Source organism: Bos grunniens, chromosome 19 (genome assembly GCF_055505025.1).
Source record: "Bos grunniens cultivar Pamir isolate PY7600 chromosome 19, Bosgru_T2T1.0, whole genome shotgun sequence".
In the NCBI taxonomy this organism is placed as follows: Eukaryota; Metazoa; Chordata; class Mammalia; order Artiodactyla; family Bovidae; genus Bos; species Bos grunniens.
In genome coordinates this window covers 48,711,346-48,727,552 of record NC_141183.1, presented here as the reverse complement: position 1 = coordinate 48,727,552, position 16,207 = coordinate 48,711,346, and the positions used below count along the sequence as shown (strand labels likewise).

Below are 16,207 nucleotides of genomic sequence, written 5' to 3'. Positions count from 1 at the left end.
AGGGTTAAGAGTGACACTTCACCTGGCTTTCTTCTCCCATCTGGCAAGGATGTACCAAGCCCAGCTGACAGAAGGCTCACCATATGGTCTAACTGGATGACAAATGCCAGCATACAGAATGCTTAAATCATCAACATTCCTACTCGTCGCCAATACTTCTCTAGAAGCCCTCTTTTGGAACAGAGTTTGCTTATTTGCAACGCTAACCATATCAAGAGACACTTCTTAAAAGGCTTTCTGAGATAGAAGAAACTGTTCTTGAGTACCTGAGAAAAAGTTACCTTCACAAAGCTGTTGACAGCCATGATGGCCATGTCTGGCTGACTCTTGGCATAGTTCATCAAGTAGAGATACACAAGCTTCTTCAGTTCCAGATTATCCGTCTGCATACAGTTCACTACATCTGGAAAGAGAGAGCTGAGAAGAAAGAAAGGGAAGGTGAATTGATATTGGTGCCAAGATGTTGGATAGAACACAAAGAAAAAGCCTTAATTTAAAAAAGTAATCTGATGAGAGGACGAATGCAGTGATGATATCACAGAAATGAATTACTCAAGAAACTACAGTAATGGTCTCAAGAAGATACTGAAAACTAGATTTTTAAAAAACCTTTTACTTTGAAAATTTTCAAAGTGGAGACAGCAGTTTAATGAACCTGATGCATCCATCACCCAGCTGTAAATATTGATGCATACCTGATCTTGTTTCATATACAACCTCAACCCACTTTCCCTTCCCCAGTCCCTTCCCATCTAATTGCTCTAAACCATTTCTAAACAAATCCTAGATATACATCTTAGTGTATCTCTTTACAAATTATTTAAAAAATCACTGTGTCACACACAAAAAAGTTAACAGTATTCTTCATACCAATTCTTTGCAGTTTCAAAGCACTACAGTTGCTATGCTTTTCAGTGTGCATATTCTTCCATCTCTAACCAGTGGGAACTTACTTGGTTGGTGTCCTTATTAAAACAGTTGTCAGATAAGGCCTTTGTTCAAAATTTTAACCATTTTCAGAAAACAAAACAGTCCTGAACACGTGAGTGTATGCATGTTTAGTCTCCCAGTCGTGTCCAACTCTGTGACTCTATGACTATAGCCCGCCAGGCTCCTCTGTCCATGGGATTCTGCAGGCAAGAATACTGGAATGGGTAGCCATTTCCTTCTCCAGGGGATCTTCCCGATCCAGGGATTGAACCTGCATATTTTGCATCTCCTGCATTGACAGATGGATTCTTTACCAGTTGAGCCACCAGGGAAGCCCCTGTGTATGCATATACAGATTTAAACTCTATTATATACATACACCCATGAAGGCAGTGACCAGTAATGGGTACTGGGACCCACAACTAGGTTGGAATCCTGGCTACATTACCGCTAGCTGTATGAGTTTGGGATTATTCTTTAGCCCTCTGAGCATACCTTTCTAGATCTCTAACATGGAATAACTTATAATTCAGAATAACCTCTACTTCAGAAGATATGAGAACTATTAAAATAAACAAAAACACTGTTAACTAAAAACATCTATCACCCTGCCTGACACAATGCACTTAAATTTGATTCTCCCTTTTCTTAATGACATAAGGTCATCATTAGCCTTAGAACCTTCTCAGATGTTTGTGTTAGAACAACATTCCACCCCTAGATGCTGGCATTTACTTCTTACACTCATCCATTTCTTATCAGCAGCATTTGACTCAACTGATAAAAAAATAAATGTGCTTCATATTAACATATTTTATAAAGTAAAAATCTATTTTACTTTTTTTAAAAAATTAAGATGACATTGTTTTAATTTCTGCAAATCTCTTTAATGTCTAGTTTAAGCAAAAACTGAGTCCCAATCTCAGGGTCATGGGTTCAAGCCCCATGTTGGGCGTGGCTTTGGGCTTCCCTGGTGACTCAGACAGTAAAGAATCTGCCTGTAATACAGGAGATCCCTGGGTCGGGAAGATCCGCTAGAGAAGGCAATGGCAACCCATTCCAGTCTTCTTGCCTAGGAAATCCTATGGACAGAGAGCTACAGTCCATGGGGTTGCAAAGAGTCAAACACAACTGAGTGATTAACACTTTCACTCACTTTTCACTTTCACTTAAGCAAAAACAGCTGGATTCTCACATCTGCTACTGCATTCAACCTATTGTAGAATGTTGCTTTAACTGAAGTATAAAGAAGAAAACACATCTTCATACACATATATAAATTGCAAAATGGAGTATTTTAATAGCTTTTTCACATAACTGGGTGTTCTTCTTTGACACATTCAGTCAGTTCAGTTCAGTCGCTTAGTTGTGTCTGACTCTTTGTGACCCCATGAACTGCAGCACGCCAGGCCTCCCTGTCCATCACCAACTCCCAGAATCCACCCAAATCCATGTCCACTGAGTCGGTGATGCCATCCAACCATCTCATCCTCTGTCGTCCCCTTCTCCTCCTGCCCTCATATCTTCCAGCATCAGGGTCTTTTCCAATGAGTCAGCTCTTTGCATCAGGTGGCCAAAGTATTGGAGTTTCAGCTTCATCAGTCCTACCAATGAACACCCAGGACTGATCTCCTTTAGGATGGACTGGTTGGATCTCCTTGCAGTCCAAGGGACTCTCAAGAGTCTTCCCCAACATCACAGTTCAAAAGCATCAATTCTTCTGCACTCAGCTTGCTTTATAGTCCAACTCTCATATCCATACAGGACCACTGGAAAAACCATAGCCTTGACTAGACGGACCTTTGTTGGCAAAGTAACGTCTCTGCTTTGACACATTAAAGTCAGACAAATGATCGTTTTTTCCTTTGGTTTTTTTTTTAGTCCACAAATCATAGTTTCTTAAAAGTTGGGTGCAATATGGAATCTGAAACCATATTGATAAACTTTCTGTACTTGATTGAACTAAAATCCATTCATTTACCATTTATTTTGAATGGATCTTTTACCCATGCATAACTTTATGATATACGCACTGGTTATTTGGAAAACATTGGTTCAATGAGTTATGCAGGTCATCTCTAGGTTGTCACATTTCATTCAGTTCAGTTCAGTCGCTCAGTCATGTCTGACTCTTTGCAACCCCATGAGTTGCAGCTCAGTCATGTCTGACTCTTTGCAACCCCATGAGTTGCAGCACGCCAGGCCTCCCTGTCCATCACCAACTTGCAGAGTTTACTCAAACTCATGTCCATCGAGTCAGTGATATCATCCAGCCATCTCATCCTCTGTCGTCCCCTTCTCCTCCTGCCCCCAATCCCTCCCAGCATCAGGGTCTTTTCCAATGAGTCAACTCTTCGAATGAAGTGGCCAAAGTATTGGAGTTTCAGCTTTAGCATCAGTCCTTCCAATGAACACCCAGGACTGATCTCCTTTAGGATGGATTGTCTGGACCTCCTTGCAGTCCAAGGAGTTCTCCAACACCACAGTTCAAAAGCATCAACTTTCACAGTCAGCTTTCTTCGGCACTCAGCTTTCTTCACGGTCCAACTCTCACATCCATACATGACCACTGGAAAAACCACAGCCTTGACTAGATGGACCTTTGTTGGCAAAGTAATGTCTCTGCTTTTTAATATGCTATCTAGGTTGGTCATAACTTTCCTTCCAAGGAGTAAGCGTCTTTTAATTTCATGGCTGCAATCACTGTCTGCAGTGGTTTTGGAGCTCAGAAAAATAAAGTCTAACACTGTTTCCCCATCTATTTCCCATGAAGTGATGAGACCAGATGCCATGATCTTAGTTTTCTGAATGTTGAGCTTTAAGCCAACTTTTTCACTCTCCTCTTTCACTTTCATCAAGAGGCTTTTTAGTTCCTCCTCACTTTCTGCCCAGCACCAAATAATCACATTCATTAATTTCACCACCAATCTCATCAGAAAAATCTCTAAGTATTGGAAACTATCAAGTTCATGATGGGAGACACAAGTTTTCCAACACTCTAATTTTTAAAGTCGAAATGTATCTACTGTCAAATTTTTTCCTTTGAAGTGACAGGTTCACTTTGTTCATTTTTTATAAGGTAAGGTAAGGTAAGTCACTTCAGTCGTGTCCGACTCTGTGCGACCTCATAGACGGCAGCCCACCAGGCTCCCCCGTCCCTGGGATTCTCCAGGCAAGAACACTGGAGTGGGTTGCCATTTCCTTCTCCAATGCATGAAAGTGAAAAGTGAAAGTGAAGTCGCTCAGTCGTGTCCGACTCTTAGCGACCCCATGGACCGCAGCCTACCAGGCTCCTCCATCCATGGGATCTTCCAGGCAAGAGTACTGGAGTGGGGTGCGATTGCCTTCTCTGATTTTTTTTTTTTTTATAAAATATCTCCCAAATATTAAGTCTGATTAACTATAATTTTGTCTGTCAATCATTCTTTCGCATAGAATGGTATTCCCAAGTCAAACAACTGTGCAAGGGATCTTTTTCAAATCAACCGTCACATTCTGCTATGCAGAAGTACTTTATGCAAATTCCTGTTTCATCACATGGAATATTAAAAAGACCTGAACTCAGATTCAAGGTTTACTGAAATAAATTTGTAGTGCTTCATGAAGGACAATCCTAAGTGAAACTGCCCTTTTTTCCTGCAAGCACATGGTGGTGAAGGATACAGTGACTACTGTTATGGTCTGGCACACTGCCTTAATTCAGAATACGGCACCAGCAGTGCAAATATCAACACACTGAAAAGGGCATAAAAGACCTAAGTATTATTACAAGAATAGCTTTGACCTCATGGAATTCATGGAAAGGATATCGGGAATTCTCAGGGGCCTGCAGACTATCCTTATTTCCAAATGGTCCTGCTAAATTACAGGGGGAAAAGAGGGAGAAAAAAATAGACCATTTGGATTTTGTTACCATTGATTTTCATCTTGAATTCAGCAACTCAATGCAGAGTTGTACAGTTGAGGCACTGGCATGAGCCAATTAAACTACACATGGGCTTCTGTTCCTCTGTATATTTTTATCATCTTCTAAAACTACCTTAGCAACAGATTTGTGATTGTGCCAGCTCTCAGGAGGTTTTATGCTAGATCTGTATGCAAACTAAATCAAACTGGTTTCACACTCTTTTAAAAACACCACACTTGGTCACAGTGTTAATATAAAATCAACTACACTTCCTAATGTTTTCAGTGGGACAAACTAATTCTTATACATTCTTATCGTAATAGCCTTAAATGAAAAGCAGTAAAAGCCACTAGAGTTAAGAGTCTAAAGTGAGCAAGACAGGAGAGGTCACCCTTACCTAACGTCTTTCCCCACAGTCATAGCAGCAATCACTTTCTTCACAGCCTCCTTCCTCTTTTCTTTCTTTTCATTGTTGAGTTCAGCCTTTAATTCAAAGATTTCTCCTGGAAGAGAACAAACAGATGAGGTCCCAGGGTCAGAAAATGAGAGCACAACACTGCACTATGTAAAGTAACACCACAGCAGCTAACCAGGGGCAAGGCTGCAACGGAAACAAGAGTTTAAAAACAGCAAAGATGTGGTATTTTTCTGCAATGGGGAGAGAATGGCATCTGAGGGATGATCTCCCATCAGAATTTCCAAGTCCTGAGGAAAAAATAAATGTAGGCAGGAAATAAGTTCACAAATCAATGTTTTCAAACCACAAGAGACTTTTCATTCACTACTCTCAACTCCACAAAGTGAGGATCCAAGGTCACAGAGCTAGCGCGTAACAGAACTGGCCTTAGAATGGTTTCTCCCAACTTTTTTAACTGAAGAATTTTCCAACATTGTCTACACATTCTTACCTGGGAGGGATCTAAAAATACCAATGCTCAGGCTCCATTCTGAACCAAGTAAATCAGACTTTCAGACAGTAAAACTCCTATGTTCATATTTTTTAAAGTTTCCCCAAGTGATTCTAACCGTACAGGGTTGAAAATCACTGCTCTAATCAGTACTTTAAGTTGTCAATGGGATTTAAAGCCCTATCCTGTTCAATCAAGCTAACAACAGAAATAATCATACTGAAGCTTCAAGAATGGTACAAACCAGTCATTTCTAATTGTACACTCTTCAATGACTGCTCAAGCTCTGCACTGTGAAATGCCAGGACTGTCACTACTATTTTAAGGCCTAGGTTCACCTACCTTAAGAAAGCTGGAGCCGAAATAAGAAGATAACAACTCTCAACTGGTTTTAAAAGAAAGAAAATATACTGTAACACTACGAAAAAGAAGCTGACTACTGCCACTTCAACTTCCCATCTAGAGTACTGCCTCATTTTCTTCCGCTGTTCTTAATGTTCATTTCAGCCTCGCTCACCAGTATAGGAATAGTGGGGCCAGCAAACAATGTGATCTGCTGAAGCCTCTAAATGAGAAGGATGAAACCAGTAAGAAGCACCGAAGATAAGCACTAAAAAAGCTTGTTACATCAAGATCTACTGCCAACAAAGCAAACAAATTTTGACAAATATCACCCCTTTATTTGACAGCTACTATAAAAATAGCACAGACAGAAAAGCTGGGCCCTTGAAAGAGTCATCCTCCTCTTCTCCAAGTCCTCTGCTGCCAAATCCAGCTGTCAAGAGTTCTCATCATTTACTTCTGGGAAAAGTAAAAAACAAGCAGCAGGGTTTCAGAAAATCTAAATTGTGAATAGCAGCAGGAGTCGAAGAATCAAAATAGGATGTAACTGAAATTATTCCAACTCCAATAGCATAAATTTAAAAAGGCAGTTCTGGTGGGTGTTATAGGAAGTAAAAGGAACACAATCTATCCATTTTTTAAAATGTGGTATGTGATTCATCTGTAAGTCTCAAACTTGTACAAAAATCCCTGAATTTAAAAAAAGGTTACCATGACCCACTGTAAGAGAAGGTTTGAAGAATTAGGTGAGTTTTTAAATTACATCTTTTTGTATCATTATACACAACATCTGGGCTTCCCTTGTGGCTCAGCTGGTAAAGAATCTGCCTGCAATGTGGGAGACCTGGGTTCGATCCCTGGGTTGGGAAGATCCCCTGGAGAAGGGAAAGGCTACCCACTCCAGTATTCTGGCCTGGAGAATTCCATGCACTGAGGGGTCGCAAAGAGTCAACATGACTGAGTGACTTTCACTTTGACTTTCACACAACATCTAGGTCATCAAAGCACAAAAAATGTTAATAGAAGAAATAAATACATTTCAGAATGATAAGAGAATCAGAAATAAAGCTGAAAATGAATGACCGGGGCTAAAGGATTTTCTAAGGTGTAAGCAATATAAACAGAAGAAGCTGGGTGGAGCCAAGGGGCACTGAGTGAGGCAAGGAATCTCATACATGCTACCGCTTTATTAAATTCTTATCTTTCCCCCTTCTTTCTCCCCTTCATCAACTCTACCAAGCAGCTAGCAATAGCTCTCAATCTCAGCCAAACACTGGAAAAATCTGGGGAGCTTTTAAAACTCCCATCAAAGTCATATCCCAGACCAAACAAATAAAGACATGTGCAGGGGAGGACTGGACATCACCTCCTCTGTTTCACTGGGCCATTTCAATGTGTCAGCAAGGTTGAAAACCATGGACTAACAGCTGATGTAATAAGCAGTGCTCCATGGTGTTTTCTGAATTACAGTGGAAGAGCCTGTTTAGAAGAAAGTGAAGTCGCTCAGTCGTGTCCAACTCTGCGATCCCGTTGACTGTAGCCCGCCAGGCTCCTCCCTCCATGGGATTCTCCAGGCAAGAGTACTGGAGTGGGTTGCCATTGCCTTCTCCAGGGGATCGTCCCGACCAAGGGATCGAACCCAGGTCTCCCGCATTCCAGGCAGACGCTTTAACCTCTGAGCCACCAGGCTGTATCTTTGTTTACCCTTAATTAACTCCAAATGACAGAACAAATGACAAATATGCTTGGGCTTTCTAGATAACTTTCTGGTGCTCCAGGCACTGTACCTGCCCTCCCATTTTTTCTTTTGAAATAATTTTAATCTTACAGAAAATCTGTAAAACTCCCCAATTTCTAATGTTACACCACATTTGCTCTATCATACTTCTTTATATATTTATAACTTTTTTCTGATTCATTCAACAAACTGTAGACGTTACATCTCTTTAGCCCTAAATTATATCAGTGTGTAATTTCTAAGAACAAGGAATTACATTACATAACCATAATGATGAAAATCAGGAAATTTAACAGTAATACATTATCTAATCTATACAGACTTAATGATCTTAATAATGTCCTCTATAGTAATTTTATCCCTATCCCCCTTGGGCCAGAATCCAATTCAGGATCATGCGTTACATTTACTGTCATGTCTCAGTATCCTTTAATCTGAAACAGCTGGTCAGCCTTTGTCTTTCATTATAATGACATTTTTAAAAAGCACAGGACAGTCATTTTAAAGAACACCCTCATTTTTCATGGGTATCTTCTCATAATTACATTGAGGTTATGCATTTTGGCAGCTGTAATTCATAAATAATGGTATGTGCTTCTCAGTGCATCACATCATTTTTATCTTTAACAAAAAAGAGGTCATGCAAAACAATGCATGAGTGCAAGGATAAGAAAATATCAAGTTTCCATGCACTGTTTTGTATCATCTCTTTTTTGTGGTTAAAATTTTTTTCAATCATATGTATTAATATATGCACAGAAAAGATTAAGGATACAGATCAAGTTCCCATCAGGAGCAAGAATAGATAGGAAGAGAACTTTATTTTTACTTTTTACTGCTATATTGCTTTAATAATACTCCTTGTTATAAAATGCTTGTTTCCAAGGAAAAAAACAAAAGACTTTGGTACAGCCACTATGAAAAACACTGTGCGAGTTCCTTAAAAAACTAGAGTCACCATATGATCCAACAATGCCACTCCTGGGCGTATATCCAGAGAACATTCTACTTTGAAAAGATACATGCACCCCAATGGTCACAGCAGCACTATTTACAACAGCCAAGACATGGAAGCAGCCTAAGTGTCCATGACAGATCAAAGGATAGAGAAGATGGGACTTATGCACACTATGGAATATTACCCAGCCATAAAAAAGAATGAAACTCTGCCATTTGCAGCAACATGGAGAGACCTAGAGATTACCATACTAAGTGAAGTTAAATCACACAGAGAAAGACAAATACATGATATCACTTATATGTGGAATCTAAAAAAAAATGATACAAATGGACTTACTTACAAAACAGAAAACAAACTTATGGTTATCAGAGCAATGGGGAAGAGTGAGGGGAGATATATTAGGACCTTGGGATTAGGAGATACACACTACTCTGTATTAAATAAACAAACAATAAGGTTCTACTGAGCAGCACAGGGAACTATATTCAATATCTTGTAATAAGCTATAATAGGAAAGAATCTGAAAAAGAATACACACATACACACACACGACTGAATTACTCTTGCGTACACCAGAAACGAACACAACACTGTAAACCAACTACACTTCAATTTTTTAAAAAAAGAGAATAAATGTGCTTCTTCCTCTTTCGCCCTCCTCAGACCTATCAATCTTCAGTGGATCAATCTTGGATCTCTTCCTTTCACTAAAATGTTCAAGTCAAAATGATGTGCATTACAGTTGTATCTCTAAAAACCTATACTCTAAAAATCTGTTCAATACACCTTTCTGTAGAAGCAGCAGATTCCCAGTGAGATGGTCCAAGACATGCATCTCTGAAGAGAGCAGGAGCATTCTACCTGAAGCAATCTTACACCATCACTTTTGAAGAATCGTAAAAAAAAGGCTTTTATCAAGTTCTCATACTTACCCTTTTTATTGGTTGTGAAGTACTTGGAGTCAGTCATGGTTTTGGATCTTTAATGTGCACCTAGAGCAAGAGAAAAGAAAACCTTTATCTGAGTTATTTGGGTCCAACAAGGGATTCAGCTAATTTTAAGAACATTTATATATGAGACTACCTACATTCCACAATGAGTCTCTTCATCCTTACCATCATGGGTGATCCAAAAGGATGCAAGGATAGTTAAGAATGAAACTCTTATGTCAAAAAGCTAATTGGAGCAAACTCCAAAGGCTTAATGGAAGAGAGTGAAAACCTGAACCTATCATGGCTTTATGATTTTATCCACAATTATCTTCTCAGAGCCTCTAAGACCTAAAGCTAGATCTTTCTTTAACTGCATCTCCATTAGCCACTCCAATACTTAAGACAAAGTTTGTGTTGAAAGATCTCCCTATCACTTTCTATTAAGGCAAATCTGACTTATTCCCAGAGTCTCTTAGAAGCACAGAAAAACTGAAAGAGAAAATAATTGTATCAATCTATTCACCATCACATGTATCAATAAAAGGAATCGCTTTCAGAAAAAAAAAAGGGAAGTCTAAATTAGTAGGACAATATTCTTTCATGACAAACATCTAGAGAGGCCTTAAAAATTGTTTCATATTTCCAACAACCTACAATTACCCCCAAAAGTATTCCCCAAAAGAAATGATATCAGTTTACACTTAAAATGCAAAGAACTGAGATATCTGTTTAGTCACACTGAGTATAAAAAAGAATCAGAACTGATCTTAAAACTTAAAAGAACATGGGTACCAGCTTGAACTTTACCTTTCCCTTCCAATTTCCAGAACTAACTCAGCTGACATAAGGCTCCACTCGTAAAACAAAACCAGTATGGACTAATCACATTTCTCCCCAAATAACGAAACAGTGTTTTCTGATTTGAGAAATTCTACAGACTTTGTCCAATGTACTTGATTTCTTCAAATACGTTAAATTTCTGTTAATAATATTCGTTCTGCACTTAAAAAAAGGTATCTTCTTTTTTACCACCATTTTTACTACTACTTATCACCAAATTTACGACAGATGCCCCAGGACCTGCTCATTACTTTCAGGTCAAAATAACATCAGTGATAATACATTTGGCAAATTTGAGTGACCACACCTTTACAAACAATGGTACTTATGAATATGAGAGAAAAGACCTAAGCACTAAACAAATCAACGTAATTAAGGAAAAAAGAGCCACAAAATCATGAAGTAGTGACAAGAGCTTGGCTCAACTTTGTTCTCTAAAATTTACTACTTGGGTAATTTAAGAGAAATTAGACTCATTTGCTATCTTTCCAAGCAGATACTTAATATTTATAATCCTGATCCTTATATACAATAGTGCTTTAGGTTGTAACAGAATTTCACTGAATTTACTGTGTTAAAAGTGAGCTAGAACTCACATAAATCATTATAGAAAACAAGAATTTGTTTTCAGCTTATTTGTTACAATTTAAAGTAACTGTTACAAAGACTTGCCTTATGTAATATTTTCATAATGCCTTTCTAGCAAAAATTCAAAGAATGTTATAATCATTTAATCCATTCACAATGTAAACTAAATGTGAAGTGGGCAAACTGAAGAAAGGAGTCCTTCACATAGGAGACTTGGAATAAATCGGAACTTCTTACCTAAGAACTTACGCATGGCATTGCACTGTGTGCTCAGTCAGTCTGACTCTGAAATCCCATGGACTGTAGCCCTTCAGGCTCCTTTGTTCATGGGATTTTCCCTGCAAGAATACTGGAGTGGGCTGCTATTTCCTCCTCAGGGGATCTTGCTGACACAGGGACCGAACCTGTGTCTCCTGCACTGGCAGGTGGATTCTTTACCACACTGAGCCACCTGGAAAGCCCAAGAACTTACATACACAAAGAGGAAAACCAGTATACAGAAATGATTGCTAGAACGTGACAGGAAGGCCATAGCTCAAGGCCATTATGGTCTCTCCAGGATGTGATTATGCCACTCTAAATCCTATGGGGTCACCAAAGCTTAAAACTTGCTCAAGATTTAAAAACAAAAGCTGCTTGGAATTTTTCATTGTTTCTTTGAAAAAGGGCCCCCAAATTGTTGTGTTTCCTAAAGCACATTCACGCATATTAAATTCCTAACAAATTTTCAGCACACATCTATTACACACTAAATTAACCTAGTCTTAAATCCTACTTTAATAGTGACTCACACAATTTCATTACCTCCCCTAACAATCTTTATCACTGAGGAAGAGATTTTTGTCCTATCCATTGTGAGCACCAAGTGTTCTTAACTAGGGAATAATGTACCAAACCACAAAACTTCAGCGAAGAGGAGAAAGTCAAGTACATCATCTTTAGATACTAAATTAAAAGCCCTGCTTTTAAAGAGAAGGGAGAAACTTACCACTCTCTTCCTTCACTCTGTCCTACACAAGAGTAATGTAATATCCCTTACAGCTACCAGCAGAGAAACATTTTATCATGTTAGCTTCTGCCTTAAGCCAAAGAAACTCCAAAAAAAAAAAAAAAAAAACTAAAATTAAACAAAAATAAAGAGGCAGAATTGCACAATACTGTAAATGTACTAAATGCCACCGAACTGTTCACTCAAAAATGGTTAATTTTCTGTGAATTTCACCTCAAAAGATGCATATGCATGTATTTTTAAATAAGACAATCACATGCCAGAGATGAACATAGATTCTCTAAAACATAGGAAAACATAGGACGGTGAAAACTGCTGTCTGTTTTAGAAGTGCCCCCCCACTCCAAAAAGGCAGCCAAGATAAAGATAGAGCTCAAAGAATAAATAAAGTATTTGCTGAAAAGCCTCAAAAATTTAGCCTGGATGGGAGCGGAGTTTGGGGGAGAATGGATACATGTATGTGTTTGGCTGAGTGGCTCTGCTGACTGAAACTAATATTGTTAATTGGCTATACTCTAACTAAAAAAAAAAAATCAAGTTCTTCTGGGGAGCGGGAGATAAGTTATTCCTCAGGAGAGATCCACAGCAAAGCGAAGCCAACATGGAATTGGAACTCACACTACCTTTTTACCAGATCAAACTAAACAAGTCATCCATCGGCTGCTCTATGGGCTTGAGGTATGGCCTCAGGACATTGTTTTAAAAAATAAATAAGGCTGACACAGTCAAAAGCACAATTTCTCTAACTTTCCTAGCCCAGAGTGTGATGTCACTGCATTTCAGAAAAGGCCTCTCTGTATAGGATTACACATCTAGATTTAACATAACCTAGTTTCTACTAAATATAGGCTGTGACAGTTTTCCTTTCTCAACTATTCCTCCTTCCTTCTGGTGCCCCTAAAGAGAATAAGGTCAGAAAAAAATTAATAGGGGTCTTAATTTCAAACGGCTCTCTGGGAAATAGCAGCTAATTTAGAGTTAGTGAAGCCACTAAATTCACTCTCTTCATGTAAAGTTGGACTTTACACAGCTGGTGCCCATGGGAAAAAGTGAACAGAATTAACCAAATTATAAAGCGGACAGGTCGTTCTAGTAATCTTTCATTACAAGCATAAGGATGAGAAGTGCTAATTAGACATTTCAATAACACATCTTCATGTATCATTTATTGCATACAAAATTACAACAGATAACTCATTACAACAGACATACCTATCATTTCCATTTAAAAATGACTACAAAGTACTCTGCTAGTATCATACAGTAAGAAAAAAGGTCTTAAGTTTTACATCCAATTCTTTTTTTTTTTTTGCCCCCTCCCCTACATCCAATTCTTAATTGAAATAAACTCTGGAAAACTTACGCCTGGATGGAGAGAAAGAAGGAAGAAAAGAAAATGTGTCCTTCCTAATTCGTTCCTTGTTCAGCTTGATTCAGAACTGTGCCTAAAATGTAATCTGTTAAAACACAGGTAGAAAGCTGAGCACCGAAGAATTGATGCTTTTGAATTGTGGTGTTGGAGAAGACTCTTGAGAGTCGCCTGGACTACAAGGAGATCCAACCAGTCCATTCTAAAGGAGATCAGTCCTGAATATTCACTGGAAGGACTGATGGTGAAGCTGAAACTCCAATACTTTGGCCACCTGATGCGAAGAGCTGACTCATTTGAAAAGACCCTGATGCTAGGAAAGATTGAAGGCAGGAGGAGAAGGGGACAGAGGATGAGATGGCTGGATGGCATCACTGACTCAATGGACATGAGTTTGAGTACACTCTGGGAGTTGCTGATGGACAGGGAGGCCTGCTGTGCTGCAGTCCACGGGGTGGCCAAGAATAAGACAAGACTGAGTGACTGAAATGACTGACTGAAAATATAGGTGTGTTTAAAGAAGGAAAAAAAAAAGATGGAAGAACCAGGTTTTCTTGAGTCTCTTAAGTCACAGAATGTTGTTTGGTGGTTAAGTTGCATCCTACTGTTTTGTGACTCCATGGACTGAAGCCCGCTAGGTTTCTCTGTCCATGGGATTTCCCAGGAAGGAATACTGGAGTGGACTGCCATTTCCTTCTGCAGGGGATCTTCCCAAGCCAGGGATCAAACCCACGCCTACAGCAAAGGAGCCACCAGGGAAGCCCTCACAGAATGTCAGCATTATACTAATTTTACCACCCAACTTTCAGTGAAGCTATCTGCAGAACACACTCTACTTTCTGCTTCTTTGGGAGTTTAAACTGTCAAATACCTGTAAACAGTTCTCACCTTCCCACCAGGCTTAGTCACCACTGGCAAAGTGTTACACGTTTTCTTGTACAGCTGCATCTCCTTCATCTGCTGCTTTCTATTATTACCTTGTAAGTGTACCCTGAGGCTAAGCAACAGAAGTATACCAGCAAGGTGATTAATAATTTAAATTGTTCCTCACTGAGACCACTTTCTTGGTCATTCTGTCTTTTCTAAACTTACCGCGGTTTTTTTTTACTTTCTCTTTTAAACCACAATGATTGTTAACTGTGTTTGGCATTTTAAAGACCTTTAAAAGTAAAAAGTTTAATGAAGCAGCCACACTTTATTCACATCGCTTCGTAATCTAGTTAAAAAAAAAAAAGTCTGCCCCCAAACAGAAGAATGCTGTAAAAACTAACAGCATGAATAAATTATTTGGATTAAAAAAAAAATGGAATTAACAGGAAGTTCCAGTTTCTCTACCTCTGTCTTAATCCACAGCCTTTCTCAAACCAGACCGTTCCTTCTAAGACCCCGAAGAAAAAATTCCGGGCTAAGATTTACTCCCAAGAGCTTCCCCCTCTCTCATATCGGGTCAATTCTCTGGGTTTTTCTTCCCTTTCTCCGGTGTCAGGAATTCCTCTTCTTTCCCGAGGTGGTCAAAATTCTACGGCTATGTTCCTCCATTACGAAGCAGAGGAGAGGCGTCTCTTAACCTCAAATGACGGACAACGGCGAGGTTTACCCATCTAGGAGCAAAGCTCTGGGGAACCCCTTTTCCCTTTCCTCAGCTGAGCGTGTCCTAGCCTCTCAGAGAACGACCCCAAACCGGGAAGAAGCAAGGTTCTCTCCTCGGCCTCCGGTCTCCGCCAGCCACACCCCTGGCCTCTGACCCTCTTAACCCCCCGACTTCGAACATATCTTTTCCCCAGAGCCCCCTAATTCCCACCCCGAGGATTCCCTCGCCCCGCCCCAGCGGTGGAGTCCTTTTCTCCAACCCTCTTCCTCACAACGGTCACACCCGACGGCTCACTCCATCTTCAACGGTCACGGTCCTCGGATTTCCTCTCCTCCGCCTGTCTCCAACCAAGTCTGGGGATCCCCTATCTCCATCAAAAAGGGACACACCCCAAAGTTAGCCGCCTACAACTCACCGTAGGCAAGGGCGGGGGTGGCAGCAGCGGCCAGAGAGCACGGCCCGAGCGATGTTGTAATGGTTTCCCGCACGTCACGACTCCTTCTCCAGGTCTAAGCCACTGCGCAAAACCCACTCTGCCAGGGACAAAGATGGTGGACAGGAAACTCTTACGTCAGAGAACCTCGCCGTGTGACGTCATCCATACGCGCGCGAGAACGAGAAAGGAGGGACTACTCTCTGTCGCCTTGGAGACGGAAAAGTTTTGCGCCTTGGGAAGAGATCTGAGATCTGGGCTTCGGAGGAAATTCATTTGAAAGAATCTAGTAAACAAGCTGACATTCTCGGGATTTGTTTCCTCACACAAGACCTCTCTAAAAACCTACACAGTCAGTGAAATGCCTTTTGCTTTCTTTAAAAACACAACAAAATCCAGCTAATTCCTTGGGCAGTTAAAAATACACGGACAGTGGTTATCTAGCCCAGGATTATACAGGGCAGTGGAACTGGAGGAGACTGGTGCAAGGAAACGAGGTTGACACGGTCTCAAATTTATGTGTGAATCCATCTGAATCCGAATCCCTGCCCTGAATGTGACTAAGTTACTTGTCTCCTCAACTTCAGTCTTCTTACTTGTGAAATAAAGACGATGATAATAACTCTTACCACTTTATGAAGCTTAAACCGGATTAGGTT

General features: G+C 39.9%; 1 protein-coding gene across 6 annotated transcripts in view; it reads right to left on the bottom strand.

Moving 5' to 3' along the window:
• AP2B1 (adaptor related protein complex 2 subunit beta 1) overlaps positions 1 to 15,659 on the bottom strand; it is a 116,596-nt gene extending 100,937 nt beyond the window's left edge. For 2 of the 6 annotated variants that reach the window (XM_086360322.1, XM_086360325.1), the window contains exons 1-5: positions 15,387 to 15,631; positions 14,413 to 14,521; positions 9,719 to 9,778; positions 5,235 to 5,340; positions 282 to 417 (exon numbers count right to left, since the gene is read on the bottom strand). In XM_086360322.1, the coding sequence (XP_086216448.1) occupies positions 282 to 417; positions 5,235 to 5,340; positions 9,719 to 9,755 (279 nt within the window). In that variant the 5' untranslated portion in view covers positions 9,756 to 9,778; positions 14,413 to 14,521; positions 15,387 to 15,631. Of the gene's footprint in view, positions 1 to 281; positions 418 to 5,234; positions 5,341 to 9,718; positions 9,779 to 14,412; positions 14,522 to 15,386 lie in introns of all 6 variants that reach the window. The other 4 variants (XM_086360323.1, XM_086360326.1, XM_086360320.1 and 1 more) reach the window with 2 other exon arrangements.
• Positions 15,660 to 16,207: the final 548 nt, after the last annotated feature.